At 35.5% G+C, this 17,746-nt stretch overlaps 3 protein-coding genes across 7 annotated transcripts; 1 reads left to right on the top strand and 2 right to left on the bottom strand.

The window, feature by feature from the left end:
- Nucleotides 97-2,468, bottom strand: LOC18781586 (40S ribosomal protein S7-1). Of its 2 annotated transcripts, none has more exons than XM_020559285.1 (6): nt 2,371-2,468; nt 1,717-1,801; nt 1,554-1,624; nt 1,355-1,478; nt 850-1,032; nt 97-542 (listed from the first exon to the last, which is right to left on the bottom strand). In XM_020559285.1, the coding sequence occupies exons 2-6, from the start codon at nt 1,789-1,791 to the stop codon at nt 423-425; spliced, it is 573 nt and encodes a 190-aa protein (XP_020414874.1). In that variant the 5' UTR covers nt 1,792-1,801; nt 2,371-2,468; the 3' UTR covers nt 97-422. The 2 variants fall into 2 exon arrangements, with proteins under 2 accessions (XP_020414874.1, XP_007216004.1); XM_007215942.2 differs by having other exon boundaries at nt 1,717-1,805.
- Nucleotides 5,568-9,851, bottom strand: LOC18782651 (glucan endo-1,3-beta-glucosidase 2). Its single transcript, XM_007215196.2, has 4 exons — nt 9,658-9,851; nt 6,192-7,445; nt 6,048-6,075; nt 5,568-5,931 (listed from the first exon to the last, which is right to left on the bottom strand). The coding sequence occupies exons 1-4, from the start codon at nt 9,737-9,739 to the stop codon at nt 5,781-5,783; spliced, it is 1,515 nt and encodes a 504-aa protein (XP_007215258.1). The 5' UTR covers nt 9,740-9,851; the 3' UTR covers nt 5,568-5,780.
- LOC18781968 lies at nt 11,508-16,443 on the top strand. 4 transcript variants are annotated; one of them, XM_020558752.1, is made up of 4 exons: nt 11,508-11,616; nt 13,236-13,271; nt 14,422-15,646; nt 15,795-16,443. In XM_020558752.1, exon 3 carries the CDS (start codon nt 14,478-14,480, stop codon nt 15,315-15,317), a length of 840 nt encoding a protein of 279 aa, XP_020414341.1. In that variant the 5' UTR covers nt 11,508-11,616; nt 13,236-13,271; nt 14,422-14,477; the 3' UTR covers nt 15,318-15,646; nt 15,795-16,443. The 4 variants fall into 4 exon arrangements, with proteins under 4 accessions (XP_020414341.1, XP_020414339.1, XP_007217519.2 ...); XM_020558750.1 differs by lacking the exon at nt 11,508-11,616 and adding an exon at nt 12,511-12,667; XM_007217457.2 differs by lacking the exon at nt 11,508-11,616 and having other exon boundaries at nt 12,678-13,271; nt 15,801-16,443.

The raw sequence follows: 17,746 nt of genomic DNA on the forward strand, positions 1-17,746 counted from the left end.
TTCTTGAGAGATTGTAACCAAAACTTTTGCACGTCAGTGAAGTTAAGAAAAGCAATGGCATAACATGCTGCATCAAATACGGCGGTTGTAATCAAATTCATAAATCCTGGTTTCCAGTGCATATTCATTGAGAAAAATAGGTCAATAGACTTAAATAAACAAAACAAAATCACCCGACTAAAAGCAAACTTGTCAATGACCATGCATAATGAAAAGAGCAAGTCTACGAGAAAACAAAAAATACTACATTAACGGATATCACCTAACTTAAATGTGTATTGAAGAGACCAAAATCCATCCAAAGGCACGCCGCATCGCGCCCTCAACATCAAAATTTTGAATTGATGGGCTGATGAGCAGAAGTTCTTAGAAAATATAAAGAAAAGGGGCGGGTATCTGGAAGGCGCTATCACACACTATTTCTATGCATCAGTTATTGGGTACTCAAATACAACATCTTTTCCTGAAAGCTTCCTGTAAACTGCAGAAAAGCTCTCCAGCTTGTACTCCGTGTTGTTTCGTTCCTTGGGATCCAAGAAAACCTGCCCAGCATTGAAGATAGATAATTATGGTACTTAACAAACAAAATCCCACCCTTAACAACCTATGCATGTACTTTTATAATAAATCCATTATAAAATCCATCCCACCTAAATGTACTACGTTCGCAATTCATCCATTCCATTGGCAGTCTTTGGACATCTTCGTAACAAAATCTTCTCTTTGGTATAAGGTTCTTAGCCTTCATCTTTCAAGCATTAATCAACACCTTTTTTTTTTTTCCATTTCCAAGTGTTCGTGTGCGTGTGTCTATATATCAAGCAATATTGTTTTCCTTCGACAGCTTACCTTCATTATCTTGGACCCATCAAGTCGATATCTAGTTCGTTTACCAACAATCTCAGCAGGCAAAACAACATCCTCCAACATTGCCTCATGCACAGCAGTTAGAGTACGAGTGCGGGGCCGTTGGACAGCAGACCCTTTCTTTGGAGGCCTCACTATCCTCCGTGTGGCGATCAGAACTACATCCTACCAAATGACAAACAAAAATAAACACCACCAAAGAAAACCACTATTTGCAAATAAATACATGTCTGAATCAGAGATCTACTCACCCTAATTATAGCAAAAATGAAGTAAGAGAAGAAAAAATAAAATGGGTTGACTGTAAGAAAAGTCAGCTAGGAAGATCAGAACTAGGAACTAAAACATAAAAATAAAATATCCTTCATTGTAAGGCACTAAATGTAGTGCCTAGAAACAAGTACAGAAAAACATCACAAAGAAAACATAGTCTGGGTTAAATCTAGATTTCATAAATGGCAGAGAACCAAAGAACTTAAATAATCACCTTTCCACTGAATTTCTTCTCTAGCTCCCTCACAAGCCGAACATGGATCTTGCGATAAGCCTTCCTAAGTCTATATGGTATGTGGATAACAACAGCCTTCCGGTTCCCAGCCACATCAACTTGACTGGATAAAGGAGGAATATTAATCATACAATGGCAACAGTTTACAATAAATAGTCATTCAGTAAACAGTTCATACACAGCCGAATTTATATATAGATCCTTCAGTTCACTTTTTAGGTCCGAGTTTGTTTCCAAATCAAAGATTGCCTGCACAGACAACAAACAACTCATGATTATATCTAAACATCATAGCAACAATTTCATCAATAGAAAGCTCAATAAAAAGCTGCTTATCTTACCTGTCCAACTGACTCTTCAAATTCAGTGGGTTCAGCGTTCTTGTCCTTGTGAATCTTCTTCCTTGATGTATACATCTTGACAAATCTGACTAAACAATAGGAATGAAACATAATTACAACTATTTTGAAGACATGAAAAGGTTGAGAATACAATGTAGGTTAACTACTCTTGAGTAAACAGTATAATCATTTTCAAAACCCATACACAACTGAACCAATTTTAAAATCAATTCCAAAGTCAGCAGAATAACAAAATATGAGCCCTGGTTAGCTTATTGTTTCAGTATCAGTATAAGCAAAAGCAAAGGGCTTAGCTCCTTCAAAATCTCAATCAAAAACAAAGACAACGCCAGTTGGTTTATCACATTTTCCCGGAAAGAAAACAAAGCAATCAACACAATTTACAGAAACAACGCCAAAAGCCCCAACCTAAAATTTATTCTAAATTAAATTTCACAAAAACCAACCAACATACATTTTCCAATCATGGTTTCTAACAATATATCATCCCGTACGATTGCTAAAGAATTCAAACTTCAGTATTTCTTTCGGTGCAGAGGAAGAAATAAAATAAAAAAATTCCTGCACTTCATCTGGAAACAGAGAAATAATTCGAAGGTGATAAAATAAAAACGGATTGGTTACTGGATTTACCTCAAGGGGAATCAAGAGTCCGAGAGAGATTTGCTCAGAGTGGCTGTAAACCTTAGTTTGGTTTCGGCAGAGAAGAGAAACCCTAGCGATTAGAATAAAAATGGTTCAGATGGATGGAAAGGACGACTGTGGGGTCTATTTGTACAACTGGACGGCTGCGATCAACTGATATTTTTTTGGAGTGTCATGGTAAAAAACAAACATAAGTAAATTTAGGTTTTAGTCATAAAAAAACTTTCACTTTTGGAAAAAGCCAAAGCTTTTTCAAAAAAAACAGAAAAACCTCTCGACTTTCAAATTAAAGACATGCAAATGTAAATGATTCATTAAGAAATCCAAAAATAAATAAGGACAACTTTGTCCATTTTAACTTCTTTTAAAAAATTTCTCTCTCCTTTGGGTTTTTCCAAAGTCTCCCAAAAACATATATATTTTGGGGTTAGAATCTGAATAAACATCAAATTTTCAACATTAAACAAAATTCTTTTTTTAATGCTCCGTGAATTTGTTAGAAGTTCTCTTTTTTTTTTCTTTTTTCTTTTTTTAAAAATAAATAAATAATAAGTGATAGTATATCTATATATCTATATATCTATATATATAAAGCAAAAGGCAGAGAATGGTGAAACATTCAAAATACCAGAAAATGCCATTGGTTAATGCAAACATTAAGAATTGAAATTATTAATTAAATGAGGATAATATGGTAAATTCACAATTTTTCGTATTAAAAAAAATTAAAATTAAAAGAAAATTCAGATAATGGATCCTATTTTTATGGAACACAAATATCCATTATCTTTTTTAATTCTAAAATAAATTTATTTTTTTTATAAAAAAAAACCTCTCGCATGCGCGGAAGCGCGTGCAGAGAGGCTAGTATATATATAAAGCAAAAGGCAGAGAATGGTGAAACATTTAAAATACCAGAAAATGCCCTTGGTTAATGCAAACATTAAGAATTGAAATTATTAATTAAATGAGGATAATATGGTAAATTCATAATTTTTCGTATTAAAAAAATTAAAATTAAAAGAAAATTCAGATAATGGATCCTATTTTTATGGAACACAAATATCCATTATCTTTTTTAATTCTAAAATAAATTTAAATTTTTTTAAAAAAAAACCTCTCGCATGCGCGGAAACGCGTGCAGAGAGGCTAGTTATTGATAAAGAAACAAAAGTACAAAGTAATTATGTACCGAATATGGGTAAATCGTCTCCAGTGATCAAACATAACAATATATTGAATTGATCTAGAGAGAATCACGCACAACCCAAACAATAACTAAATCTCCTTTCTAACAACTAAAAGCACATGTAACCAGAAGTTCTCCTTTCATGGTATATTTTCTAATCTGTAATTGGATTAGGAGAAATTGAATTGAGGATGAATTCAATTGAGGAGGAGTTAGATCGAAGAGAATTAGATTCCGAATTCCTATAAAGTTGTTTACTGAACCATATGAATTGTGGGGAGTTAGATTTCGAATTCCTATTGAAGTTGTTTACTAAACCATATGGAATTGCGTTAGGAGTGGTTCTAATTACTAAAATGTCATTGTTGTTTGATTAAACTATATGACAAATTTGAAAATTTGAAAATTGTGTGAGAATATAATGGGTAAAAAAGATGAATTTCTAATGGATTAATTCTCCAAGAATTAGAATACCACATCTCACTCAAGAATTGAATTCCTCCAAAATCAAGAATTCAATTCCTAATTTTATATGGGGTCTTACTTTTCAATTCATTGATGTGAAGTAAACACAGGAATCCACCACATGTGGAATTCAATTCCTAATGAGAATTCTAATTCCTGATTAATAAACACACTATCAATTCGCAAACTTGCAATTAATCAATCTAGTCCACAAAACAATTTGGTCCATAATATTACATTTCATCTAAACCTTTAGTACTTTAAAGAGGCAACAAAATAAAGCTCTGTCTTTTACTCATACCGTAGCCCCCAACACCAGAACTTTTGCATCCAAATCTCCACCATTAAAAAAAAAAAAAAAGATTCACTATTATACCCAATACATGAGCCCAAATTATAAAAATACCTTATATGAAATGGACTTTTGAAACACATCCAAAACTCATTTACAACATAACAAATAGGCTTTTAACTTCTTACAAATTGCAAAACTGCCATCAATTCTTAAAACAAGCCCAACACCAAAATCTCATAAAAATACCTAAAACACGCAATAGGGCATCAAAGTAATTTAATAATCAATATTAAATTCAATAAGGCCAGCTATCATTTTTTGGATTTTTTTTGGGTTTGTTTATAGAAATTCAACAGTGTAGGGTTTATTTATAATATTAGTGCTAAGAATGGGTATATCACTAAATATCTCTAAATTTCAATGAGCTATAAATAGGCTTGATTCATTCAAACGACATGTACCGAACAAGGAATTCATTATAAGTGTATTGTGTAGCCACAAAACCAAACAAATTCACATTCCCGACTATGCGCCTTTGTAATTTTAATCAAAATGTGTTTTATTTGTTTCATGCGCCTTTGTAATTTTAATCAAAATGTGTTTTATTTGTTTCAATTATAACGAGGGATCATAATTAGAAGATACTTTATTTTGAATTGGTCAAGCTTAAATAAATAAAAACCTTTGTTCCTCGTGAGTGAATATTAGTGAAATTGTATTCAGAGTAGTTTGTTCGTTATCGTAAAGTTCCCCAACCCAGGGGATTGCTTCTTGTTCCTAAAAATTTCATGTTATCTTCATCAGCTACTTAGAAAATGTGGGTGATTGGTTGGTAATGGTGGTTGCTGTGAAACAACCCGGCTATAGATATTAATTTGACTTCTTATTCATCCCAAATCTATCCGGATTACTGCTTCCAAATACCCCCATAAACATACCAACTTGCTTCAAAACATTCAAAAACTTGCTGTCATGGCCTCCAAAGCACCCCAAAAAAATTGTTTACATGAAAGCTAGAATGGCCTACCTGCTGCTTCCTCCGGCATTCTCTAACCACTTAGTCAAAAAATGAAAAATCTTTACTGCGGACATTTGAAGCTCCAATGACCTTACCAGTAACAAAGATCATGCTTTATGGAGTTTATAATACAAGATTCTCGTGGAAAACAAATTCTTGCAGCAAGGAGCAATTTGGGTCAAACATCTAATCCAGCTGCGGAATGTACAATGTAGAACTTCAAAAGAACTTTCAAATTAAAAGAATATGAATTAATAGTTGAAGCTCATGCCATTCGGCTTTGTTTTTTACAAAATTGAGTCAACCAAATCCCTAAAACTACCTGCTAAGTAGACCCTTTTTCTCCTAGTGAAGGGAAACACACCCTCTGAGCACCATCTCTCTCAAAATTTCTGAAAGCTTCCCAGACCCACATATACATACCAACCTGCCTACAAGAAAACTGCAACGCTGATGAAAATTTCAATTATCAGTACAATGCTAGTAAAAGCATTGCTGTGAAGGTTGTAGGCCGAAGAATCTACACTTGTGGAATTCAATGATGGAGCTGTGATATTTACCAAGGTGCCATTCTTGCCGAGACTGCGAGCACAAAATAATAATAATCAAGATTCAAATGGTGCCATAATTGTTTTGTACCACCAAAAAAAAAGTTAATTGGTCATCTAGCTAAGTGTAGTAAATAAGCAGAATTTTACCTTCCAGGAAATATGCAGGATCCGTGGCCTGCATAATTAGAACAGAATTGTTAACATTGATGCATAACTGATAATAGTTTTTAATAAATTGAAATAGAACCTACAACTCGGAGAATGTTGCATGCTGTACAGTTGAAGTCTTACTTGGATCTGTTGTGGTAATTGCAGCCACTCCATTGAAGTCGCATGCCGCCGGAGTCTTCCCCATCTTATGATAGTAAGTATCAAACGCATATGTTGCATGTGCAATCACGTTATCAGGTTCGTAGCATGGTTCTCCCTGCAATAAAGCTGAGCAATCCACCTTGCCAGGTCCACAAGCCCAATCTAGTGCAGCCTGAAGCATCTTTGGATCAGCGCCATCCTTTGTAATACAGAAAGTTTGGTTTGTAGTATCATTTGATAATACTGCTCCTGATCCTGTCAAACGCAAAATGTAGATAGGTGTCCCATTTGCATCAAACAATCCCCAGTTCTTCTCTGAGATGGGTCCAGGTTTCATATCCTCATTATAGAGTTCATAAATGAAAGTACTAACAGCAAGTCCAGGATGTTTGGGAGTTCCAGTTTTATTCAGGACATGCCTTATTAAATTGCTGTTGTATGTGTTGGCATTTTCTAATGTTGCATCTGGCTCATTAGAATCACCCTTGGAAGGCCAGCCTGATTCTGTCACTATTATTGGAACGTTAGTGAAGTTAAGAAAAGCCATGGCATAATATGCTGCATCAACCACAGCATCAAAAACATTAGTGTAATGAAGAAGCGTATTGGAATCAACAGCTTCTTTGTTTGGAGGGAGGGACTTGAAGAGTGAATAATCTAATGGAATGACACCATTTGATTGCATGTAATCATAGTATGGGTATATATTTAGCATGAGAAACGATCCTGTGGACTGCAAGAAAGTAAGCATGGGGACCAAAACTGGATTCAATGAACGGTTAAAGAAGGCTTGGGAAGGTGGGAAGGAATCAAGGATAATGGAGGAAGAAAGAGGAGTTGAAACTTTGATTTGGCGGTCAAGATTGGATGCCACAAGGGCTGATTGAATGTACTTGAGAGCATTGACAAGAATTTTTGCAGCATTTGGGAGGGTGGTAAGAACGTCTGACCCAACAGCTATGGCTGTGATGTTTGTGGCTGGGTAATGTGCTACCACATTCTGAGATACCCAATTGGCTGCAGTGGAATTAGATTGACCAATTCCAAGGATCTGTTCATTAGGAACAGAAATCATAACTTGAATGCCAGTATTTGCAAGTGCAACTAGCATGGCACGGTCAGCGTCATATAACCGGACATGTCGAATTTGCTGAGCTTTTAGTAGGGCTACTACTTGTGTTGGGTGTGGCATGTCTGACAGATCTGTTCCTATGTTCACGCCAATAAATACATCTGCAAAAAAGAAGTCACGGTAATTGATTTGTTATAAATCTAAAACATAAATCTAAGTTCAAGGTTCAAGTAATAACACACACATGTAAGGAAATGAAAGCAGCATCTAGCAGAACAACTTCAACTTCTTTTCAAATCTTAGTTAAATTTTAACCTAGACACTATTGAAAGCTTCAGTACTCTTGAGAACCAAATACTCATGATTTCCAAAAGTTTCAAAAATAGGCCTAAGCCCAATAGAGAAGGAGAAGAGATTCTTTGGTGAAAGTTTGGGTTGGTTTGTGAAGATTATCTTCAAGAACTAGACAACCAAATGTCAAACTGACACAGCCATTGACCAAGATTTGCATGCAGTACAAGTCACACCTATATAGAAATTCGTTTTATCAAGTATATGCAATTTTTTTTTTTGTGACTAAGATTGGATAATATAAAATCCACTATAACCTGCCAATTTCCTGCCCTCACATATTAAAACTGTAGTAGTGAACATCATGATCACCCAAAGTAGTAGTGGACCTAAATGAGGTGATTAAGTAGCATAAGTCACTGAACAAATTGTACAAGAAAGAAAGTAAACATCCCATTTAGGTTGATATAATGCCAAAAAATTTAAGATTATATGATCATGGAGTGCACGACTGGAATGAATCAAATAAAACATCATAATGCCAAAAGAAAAAAAATATTCAAGATTCTCAAGCCTTTATTATGATCATGGAGTGCACTACTAGAATGAATCAAATAGGAGACCGTAACTTGACATCTAGTCTTCAAAGCTCACCAAGACAAAGATTTACATGACATGAATCTAGCATTTCTAATTAAACCGCCAAATGATAATCTGATCATGGTGATAGGAGACTAAAAATCTGTTAAATGGTGTCCACACGATAAACAACAACAACGTCATCCGTTCACTTTATAAAAATCAAAAGATGACTATGTCATGCATCTTTATCTTTTGTTTCTCTTAGTAATACAAAATTTTGAAACAGGGTGAAAATTCATAAATTACCCATTCTTACTATATGTGGAAAAGAAAAAAGTACTGGTACATTAAGAATATACAAAGAAAAATAAATTTGAATTACTGATTCACTTTAGAGTATACAATGTTAAGGCACAATTTAACCCTCTAAGTCCCTTATAAACTCAAAGTGAAGTAACAATTTAACACCGTTTGTTCATTCCACTCAGTCCCTACAAATATTCCTGTGGCATGTTTCAAATGTTTTCCCTGTGTCATAAGAGACAAAGTGTTCTGCAATAAAATGGGAGCCTTGTGAGGAACAAAAGAAAACGAAGCAAATTGACTGGGTGCATTTTGGTTAGCTTTATTGAGAAAAACTAAGTAGACCATTATTCCAAGGTGTCACGAAACTAATCCAAGCAGGCACTAGACTTAGGTAGGAAGCAATACTTATGGACAGATGCTATATAATATTGAGTAACTGAATACAGCAGCGTATGTCTCCATAATCCACAAAGTTCTAAGAAGAAGTGCCCAAATTCTGTCAACTTTGACCATTTGAGCTAAAAACAAGGTAAAAAGGGTAACAAAAACTACCACATGAGCTGGAAGACAATGGATATGTTATATTATTATTATCATACACTACTGTATCTGAAGATGGCACAACTTCAGCTTCATGTGCACAATCTCATCATATGCGCCTTTGATTTTTATTTGAAAACAACTGCAAATATGAGATGGTGAAAATGCAATTTCAGTACATTTAGGCATATTAAATAGTGCAGGGACTGTTGTTGGAAGATTATCTACAGTATCAGGAGCATTGTCACTGTCAAAGTGAAGCAGAGCAAACTCATACACAAAACAAAATGCAACAGGACACTTCACACCCTAACTTTCCTCTCTCAGATTCTCTTCCTGTAAGAGGGAGATTTTAAAATTACTGTGTTCTTCTTTTTGCCTCTGGAACATCACTAAATTTCCCCTGTAAGAACAGAAACTCAAGTGGGTTTTGAGGGAGGAAGTGAAAGAATGCCTCCGGAAGAACATATGAAGATAAATTAGATAAACATCAGCATCATAGATTCATGAACTCTAAATATTAACATCAAACAAGTAAATTGTCACATAAAAAACCCAACAATGCTGAGAAATGTGGAGGCCAATCCTTCAAATAAAACTCAAACACATTCAAAAACACCACGGCAAAGTAAAATAGCAAAAAAAAGATCCAACCTTCATCAGCTGTAGCAGCTGAAACTGCTATAAGTAGAAGCAGAAGCCGCCCAGCCGTAGCTTTACTACCCAGAAAACCCATTCAAGAATCTGAAGCGAACCCAAACCCAACAATGGAGAGAGAGAGATGAGTATTTAGAATGGAAACAAAAGCAACCCAAGTGAAGAAGTAAAGTGAAGCAAAGAATGGATTAAAGTTGCAGGGGAATATATGATATAATTCGGGAACTCTGACGGATCAGTGAGAGTGGCCCACAAATCACGTGGCAATAATATAAGCAAATCGAACGGTCAAGGAATCATCTGATAGCAGTCATGATGATAAGTGCAAAGTTGACAGTAAAAGCAAGCAGGAGGTGTTGGTAGTCCAAGTTAATGAGGGGGAGCCCAAGGACCTGGAAGTCATCTTCTTGTTTTTTTGTTTTTTGGAAATTAAATGAATCTTTCTTTCTTCTGTTGCTGTTGGGTACCGTTGTGAAATCAAATAGAAATAAGCTGATTGCTTTTGCTTTTGTGCAGTCACTGCAGACGACGTTGTTTTTGTTGCAATTGTCTTGTAAGTTTTGTATTATTTTACTGTAGAACTGTACTGATATTTGTCTCTTTCTGTTGGCTTTTTGTATCTGCATGCAATACAAACAAAGGACACGCATCAGCGGCAGCGGGAACACCGAAATATATGACCCACCCAGTTAGCTGGTCTGGTCCCAACGGTCATATTTTCCGTCCTTTCTACTTTTCATTCAATTCATTGATCATTTTCGTTCAACTCATTCATTGTTCATTCATTCCATCCAATGCTGAATTAATTTGAATCGATCCGTAAATGTATGGTTTATTGAGATTTGTTTCAAAATTTTCCTATAGCAAAAAGGACTAAATATGTGACAAAGTTGGAGTCGTGAGGTTTCAAACCTATTACCTCCGACCAACATATTTAGCCTTTTTACTACTGCACCACATGCCTTATTGGATAAACGTTGTATAACTAATATAATTAATGTATAACTCGAACAAAATTTTAAAAAAAATAAAGAAGATATAAACCCTACCAATTGGTTCGACAATGACGACGCCGAGAATCTCTTCTCCCTGTCTTCTCTTTTCCTAGGAATCTCTCTCTCATCTTCTATGTTTTCAAAACCAAACTACCAACTAGCACCAAATTGGTCGATAACCACCCTCCAATAGGTCTGCGACGGTTCCAATTTTACATATACCGACCACCCTCGATCAGTGTTAGATTTTATCTCATCGATTTGATTACCGAATCGAACCCAATCCTAATTCTGAGGATTCAAACATGAGACAATTAGTTTGCAAGTCAATGTAATCGAACCGAACCCAATCCTAACTCCGAGGATTCGAACATGAGATAATTAAATTACAAGTCAATATCATTTTTTACTGAATTAGACCTCATTGTCGAATTACGAATTAGATTTGAACAATTATTGATGCATTCACAACTAAAAAAAACAGACGGTTGAAAAAACCTAGACATAACTTAAAACATTTTAATAAACTCAATATGTAAACATACCTACATTATGTAAAAACTTGTATATAATTTAACATATAAATACATGTTCGACTACATATTAAATAAATAAAACTTTATTTATAATTTATAAACTAAATATATATATAAAAAAACATCTCCAGCCGCCCCACATTCTTCCCCAAAACCCAGCACCCCATATTCTCCTCACCGCCACCACCGCCACCCTACCCACTCATCACCACCACCCCACCCCCACTCCAGCCTCTCCTCACTGTCTCCCCTTCCCCTCCTTCTCTCTCTTCAAATGAACCCAGACCCACTACTCAGTAAATAGGGGGGACTCTAAAGTCTCCTCACATTCTCTTACTTCAACTCTCATTCGAGAATCAAGATTCGGCCACCTAAAGAAATAGGAATTAAGATTCTTGACTCAACTTTCTTCAAACTAAAATCTGGTTAGTTCTTCTTCTCCCAGGTAATTTTAATATTTATATCTAAGGGTTTAAGATATTGCTCATCAGTTTTCGTTTTAAGTTCTTACCATTTCTCTTTCATTAGTCGTTTACTTGGTTTCCATTAGCTATTTCTGCAACAACTCCACGCATTTTCAATCACAGTTGTTTGCTCTTTCTTTGAATTTGTCTCAGGCTGACGGGGTGTGTTGGGGTATTTAGGTTTTTTTTTAAATAAGTTTTTTTTTAAAGATGAAAAATGACGGTATTGCCCTTTGATTGTTAGTGGAAGTTAATATAGGTCAAGAAAAAGAAGGATTGTAATTGTACTGTGAATCATACATACATACCGTGAGCAGAATTTTGCACCAATATGAATACAAGTAGGGTGATATGAATACGGCAATGATACGGTGATTAAAATAATATATATTTAAAAAATAATATAAATAGAAATTTGTATACATTATTCATTTCCCATCACTAGAAAATTAGCCAATTCGAGGGTGAAAACGCTATGCTGGGTTACACAACCCCCTCCCTCTCTGGTTGGAATTCTTACTATGGATGGCCTCCCTGCCCCCCATAAGACACGATGTTTTGCTCCTCACTCATCTTCTTTGTCTGGGGCTCTGCTGTCACTCTGCTGTCCTGGTGGATGTTCATCCCCAGGTGTACGTGGTTCTGGCCCTCTCCAGTTTTGTTATTGAACTTCGTATTGACCTCAAAAATAATAATAAAAATCACTATAACTATTACCTAAATTATTCATTTCCTGTGAAACAAATGAAGTTTGATAATTAAAAAATAATAATAATAATTAAATACATACACAAAACAAGGCAGCTATTTCCAAAATATTTTAAGTAATATATCCATATTATCTAATTAATAACATTTCCAACTTCACAAATTAACCACACAACAACTTATTAAAGAAAGCCATATACGTATTATCTAATTAACAAAAGTTATTAAAAGAATAAGAAGAACTGCGTAAGAAACCCCGCAACCCAACCAAATGAATCTGAGATGGGTGCGACGGCGATTGCTGGTGAGTTCTCTTCCTTCTTCCTTCTTTTTCTTTTTTTTTGATTGCTGTCTGATTCACCCAAAAGACCTAGCCTCTCGACATAGGGTCTTTGAAATTCTAAGTTTTAAGTTTACATTTTAACCCAAATATTCAATAACCTTTAAAATCACCCCAAAATTTTCAAAATATTTTCTCTTTTACCCCTTGACGTATCGTGACCGTATCGCAAACGTATCGTGATCGTATCATAAAAGTCTACGGTACGCCACATGGCGTATCGGATTTGTATTGGTGCAACAGAGTATGGGTCTCTCCAGACGGCGTCGTATTACCTCCTAGTTTGGTTGTTGTGTTGGGCTTTTAGCCCCCCTGTTAGCGGAAAAAAAAAAAAAAAAAAGGAAAAAGGGGTGTAAACTAAGTGGAATAAATGAAAGGCTTCTCCCGTTTTTGTCTTTTGGTCCGATAAACCCTATTACTTTTCCTGGGGTTCTGATAAACCCTATTAATTTTCTTTGGGTTTCAGTTTTATCTCCTTTTTCCTTACAGTATTTTGCATTCCTTTGGTTGCATGTCTGGTTTCCCACCGAAGACAATATGGATGTTGTTTAGAAACTGAAACGCTGTGGTGAGTTCCTTTTTCTATATTTCCTCTTACTTTGGATTTGATGTTCAGAATTAGAACCTGGTTCCTGGTTTTGCATAAATTAGTGCATCTTGTTTTGCATAAACCAATGCATTGTTTTTCATAGGAGAGCATTAAGTTTAGGAGTTTGGGAGTGTTGAAAATAGTTGAATGTGGTGATAGAATGGCTACTGATTTTTATGCTTTTTTTTTCTCGAGATATTTGGTCTGTGTTAGGCTTCTAAATGGCGGTTTGTGGGTTTATTGTTTCGTGTTTCGTCTGTAACTTTGAATGTTGATGGGTTGTATGTGCACTTTTTATTTTGTTTTTTTGCAAATTCAGATTGTTATTGACAGTGTAGTGTTTGATGAAGTGCCTCTTAGATGAATTGGGTTCATTTATGTCATATAATATTGTTATTTCCATGTATCAGATTCAGCTATGATGTCCAGGTTTATTCATTTTATGTTTAGGCATCTAATGATTTGATATTTAATATTTAGGCATGTTCAAAATTATAGATCATTCTACTCAACTCACGTATAAACTTCATTTTGATCTTTTGTGCTCTTACAGTTCCTATTGTGTTTCTAATATTTCTAATATTCAACTCATGTTAAAACTGTGTGCCACTTGTTGGGTCTCACAATAAACTGGGCTGTTGTACTGGAACAAAAAGAGAATTCAGTCACTGGTTGAAGAATTTGAGTTAAGATTTAGAGCATTAGTTGCTGACTTGAAGGATGCTGTGATTTTGGAAATGGGCATTGAATTAGTTATGATTTTACACTGGTGGATTAATTATGATACGCAATTGAAATATTACAGCAATATTGCAATATGCATGGAAGGCATTTCTGAAATGGGCGTAACATAACCATGTGCTCATGCATCCTATGTCCTGAACATAAGTTGATTGAATTTTTTCCTATTTGTTTGCATAAATATTACATTATCTTCTTTCTTACAAAGACATATCCTCCCTTATATAGCAACTGGTATGTCTTTGGTCTTACTTGCATTTATTTTCCTGGGCAGTGAAAATTGCTTCTTGTTTGTCCTTAATGTTCAACTGTGATACCACAAGTGCCAGAATTGGAAGTATCGTAGGTTTTCTTGGGATTTAAAAAAAAAATGATTTTCTTGTTACAGATGCAACTAGTCGGAGAAACTACAGCAACCAATTCTATTCAGTACTGGATCCTAGTATGCTTGTTAACCACAGAAAAGTTCTCAACCATTCTCATTGCTCTATGAGATTTGCTTCATCCGGAGGTTATTCTGTTCTTCACTCAAGTGGTCTTCAGCACTGGTTCAAAAATTGGCAAGGACTCAGAAAACATAAACTGACAGCTAGTACTTTTGCTGCGGCCATTGGTTTTTTTCATCGCCGAAGACTCCAGCTTTGGTTGGAGAAGATTGGAGCAATTGAGCCATTTTCGGGTAACCTGGCTACCTGTTGGAGCAATATCAAAGAAGAGGAAGCACTTGAAAGATACAAACTAATAACAGGAAATTCTGTCTTGTTTCCTGAATTTCAAGTCTATGGTAATAGAAATGCTGGAGATGATTGGCTAGGAGCTTCACCAGATGGGGTGGTTGATAGACTGGTATACGGATTGCCTTCACGAGGAGTGCTGGAGATTAAGTGCCCATTTTTTGATGGAAATATGAAAAAGGCTACCCCTTGGTCACGAATTCCTCTATACTGTGTTCCACAGGCTCAGGGTTTAATGGAAATACTTGACAGGGATTGGATGGATTTCTATGTTTGGACTCCTAAAGGGAGCAGCCTATTCAGAGTATACCGAGATGCAGAATACTGGGATGGTTTGAAAATGGTTCTCTCAGATTTTTGGTGGAACCATGTCCAGCCAGCAAGGGAGATCTGCAGTAAGTCTCAGATTACGGATCCCCTCCTTGAATTAAGATCACTCAAACCAGCACCCAGGCATGAAATGTGTAGTTATATAGTTTATGAAAGCAAACGCATTGTTGACAGCTCCAAGTTATTGATGCGTGAAATCAATGGCAAACTGATAAACTGATGCATCTTTAACCACAATTTAGGCCTTTCAAATTAATTGGTTCTGAGGATATGGGACTATCCACGTCAAGTTGCTGGAATATGGCTTTCTTGAGTTTAGTAATTGATGTAAATTCCTACTGCCTGTATCATCATAACTTTTGCCTAATTAGCGTAAGAGGAATGTACGTTGCTACATGAGGCAGATTTTGATAGGATGAATATCCCAGCTACAGTCATTGTATGATAACATAAAAGAAAGAAAAAAGTTTGATTTCTACAGGATTGAAGAAGTATAGACCGAAGATTGTTAGTTGAGGTGCTGATCATGCTGTGGAGAAACTCAAACAGGTGATTTTTTTTCTTCTTAAATACTCTTTTCTTTATTTTCTTTATTTTTTATGTTCAATATTCATACGGGGCACCTATCATATTTGATGTTGAGCTTGAAACACAATACCATTTAAGTTTACTTAGTCGTCCCTGTCATCATTTGCAGGAACAGCTTGCATTTGCCTTTCAAACTATCAAATTACTGCTGCAAAATGAAAAGCAAGTTAAAGTTGTTCATGATTTAACTTACCCAGAAGTTTTGCTCTTGAATGAGCAGGGGCAGTTCTTTTGGGCTCTGGAATAATTACTGTGACTGCAGCCCATTCTGATGGTACATGATGGAGGGGTACTGAGCTCATTTGCACTATCAAATTGGAGCCAACTAGTTTCATTTTTCATCGATAAACTTACCTTTGAAGGCAATTGTTAGAAAGCAACTAGATGAAAAAGATACTAGGTGCATCGTATTTACATGCTTTAACATATATCTTGTCTTGTATTGACTTCTTGACCAGAGTTGAATGGTGCGGCGTAACGGCGTTCGTTGTGTTATATATTTTCTAATTATGTAAAGAGGGGGGTATTTTAGTTTTTGCCTGGTTAGATGTTTTAGTGATGTAGGAGGACAGAATTGTATTGAACAAAATATTTGTGATCTGTGACATGGTGGATGAAGTTTCACCATTATTATTTGAGGCCATACTTTTACTAGGTCGCTCAGGAAATAAGATTTTATAGGAAAATTTGGAAGGCAAACAGCTGCAAGAAATTGAGTATATTTTGGCTGAATTTCAAGACAGATTCTGGCGTTCTTGTGATTTTCTGTTCACTATTTGATGTTCGTTTGTTCTGTTTTGATGTTTTGTTTCCTCTGTGCCTGTCGCTCTTTAGTGAGTTTAGTTGGCGTTATGGGCTTTCTGACTTGTGCTGGTCCAGACCCACCCAGTCACACCTTGTGTTGTTTTCTCTTGTAATTGTTGTCGTGCACTGTTATGGGGTCTTTATCTCTGTATCTTCTTTCTCGTAAGGCCTGGTCTTTATGCATTGGGGATATGGGCTTTGGCTCAATTTCATCTTCTCCTAGCTTATTTGATCATTCAATGGTATTCTCGCCTTGTAAGATTCAATTTCTTCGTTGATTTTTCAATCTCATTTCTTGGATAAATCCAAGACAAAAATAGTTATAATACTGTTTTTTTTGCACAAGTTATATTGAGGGAGGGAGGTTTTCTCACATACATAGTCAATGTGCTATGGGAGTTCGAACTTGGGACTATTGATATGCAAGTCAATCCTTTTCACTGTGCTAGACCCTTTATAATACTAGTACAACTTTTTTTAATTCTTACATGAGAGGAAGGAAGAACATTCAAATCGTGTACTAACAAAATAGACTATTTGGATCGTGAGACAATATTGTCAATTAGACCCTAATAATGTTATACTTTTCTCAAAACTAAGGCATTTCCTTGATTAGAATGATAAGGCCGGAAGGTCTCGGCCCAGATTAAAACGGTAGTTGCTTTTGCCTTTTGCCACCATGCGACCCAAAAAAAAAAAGAGAGGCATATCCTTGACTTATTACATATAAAATTAGCTGAATGAAAAATCACAAATGAATATTCTCAATTTCACAATCAGCAAAAAAGAAGTACATAATTTAGTAACTTTTACTTCGATACATAAATAATTATTTAAAGTAAGCAAACTTTTAATTAGACTTTCCAAGGATAAGCAAGATGAGCATCACCACCCACCAAGCCATGTTTTATTTCTGTTTTCGGAATTTGGAGTGGAGAGATTGGAAAAAAAGAAGAGAAAAGTGCTAAACAACTACAAACCAACATAACCTACTTAGCTTTATATCCCATCAAATCAAAAGAAAACACATCAAAGCTGATGTGTTTAACAAATACTTGATAGAGGTTGAGCACCGACAAATCTAATTGATAATCTCCAAGACTATGGAAATCCAGATCAAATGTGGAGGGATTGTGTGTCTTAATGTTACTGATCCAACTCTACATATGGAAGCAAATGATACATCATACATGGGTACCCTCCAAAACATTTTGTCTCCCCTTCTTTCATATTCTAATCATCTTTTTCCACTTTTAT

The sequence above is a fragment of the Prunus persica genome, chromosome G3 (assembly GCF_000346465.2).
Source record: "Prunus persica cultivar Lovell chromosome G3, Prunus_persica_NCBIv2, whole genome shotgun sequence".
NCBI lineage: Eukaryota > Viridiplantae > Streptophyta > Magnoliopsida > Rosales > Rosaceae > Prunus > Prunus persica.

What these genes read in the sequence shown, in the direction of transcription:
- LOC18781586 (XM_020559285.1), bottom strand. Translation starts at nt 1,791, where the DNA reads ATGTATACATCAAGGAAGAAGATTCACAAGGACAAGAACGCTGAACCC. An exon ending in CTATATATAAATTCGGCTGT is followed by an intron (nt 1,479 to 1,553) that starts GTATGAACTGTT and finishes TCCTTTATCCAG; the next exon opens with TCAAGTTGATGTGGCTGGGA. An exon ending in AGAAGAAATTCAGTGGAAAG is followed by an intron (nt 1,033 to 1,354) that starts GTGATTATTTAA and finishes GTCATTTGGTAG; the next exon opens with GATGTAGTTCTGATCGCCAC.
- LOC18782651 (XM_007215196.2), bottom strand. Translation starts at nt 9,739, where the DNA reads ATGGGTTTTCTGGGTAGTAAAGCTACGGCTGGGCGGCTTCTGCTTCTA. An exon ending in AGCTGCTACAGCTGATGAAG is followed by an intron (nt 7,446 to 9,657) that starts GTTGGATCTTTT and finishes TCTTTTTTGCAG; the next exon opens with ATGTATTTATTGGCGTGAAC. An exon ending in AATTACCACAACAGATCCAA is followed by an intron (nt 6,076 to 6,191) that starts GTAAGACTTCAA and finishes CTAATTATGCAG; the next exon opens with GCCACGGATCCTGCATATTT.
- LOC18781968 (XM_020558752.1), top strand. Translation starts at nt 14,478, where the DNA reads ATGCTTGTTAACCACAGAAAAGTTCTCAACCATTCTCATTGCTCTATG.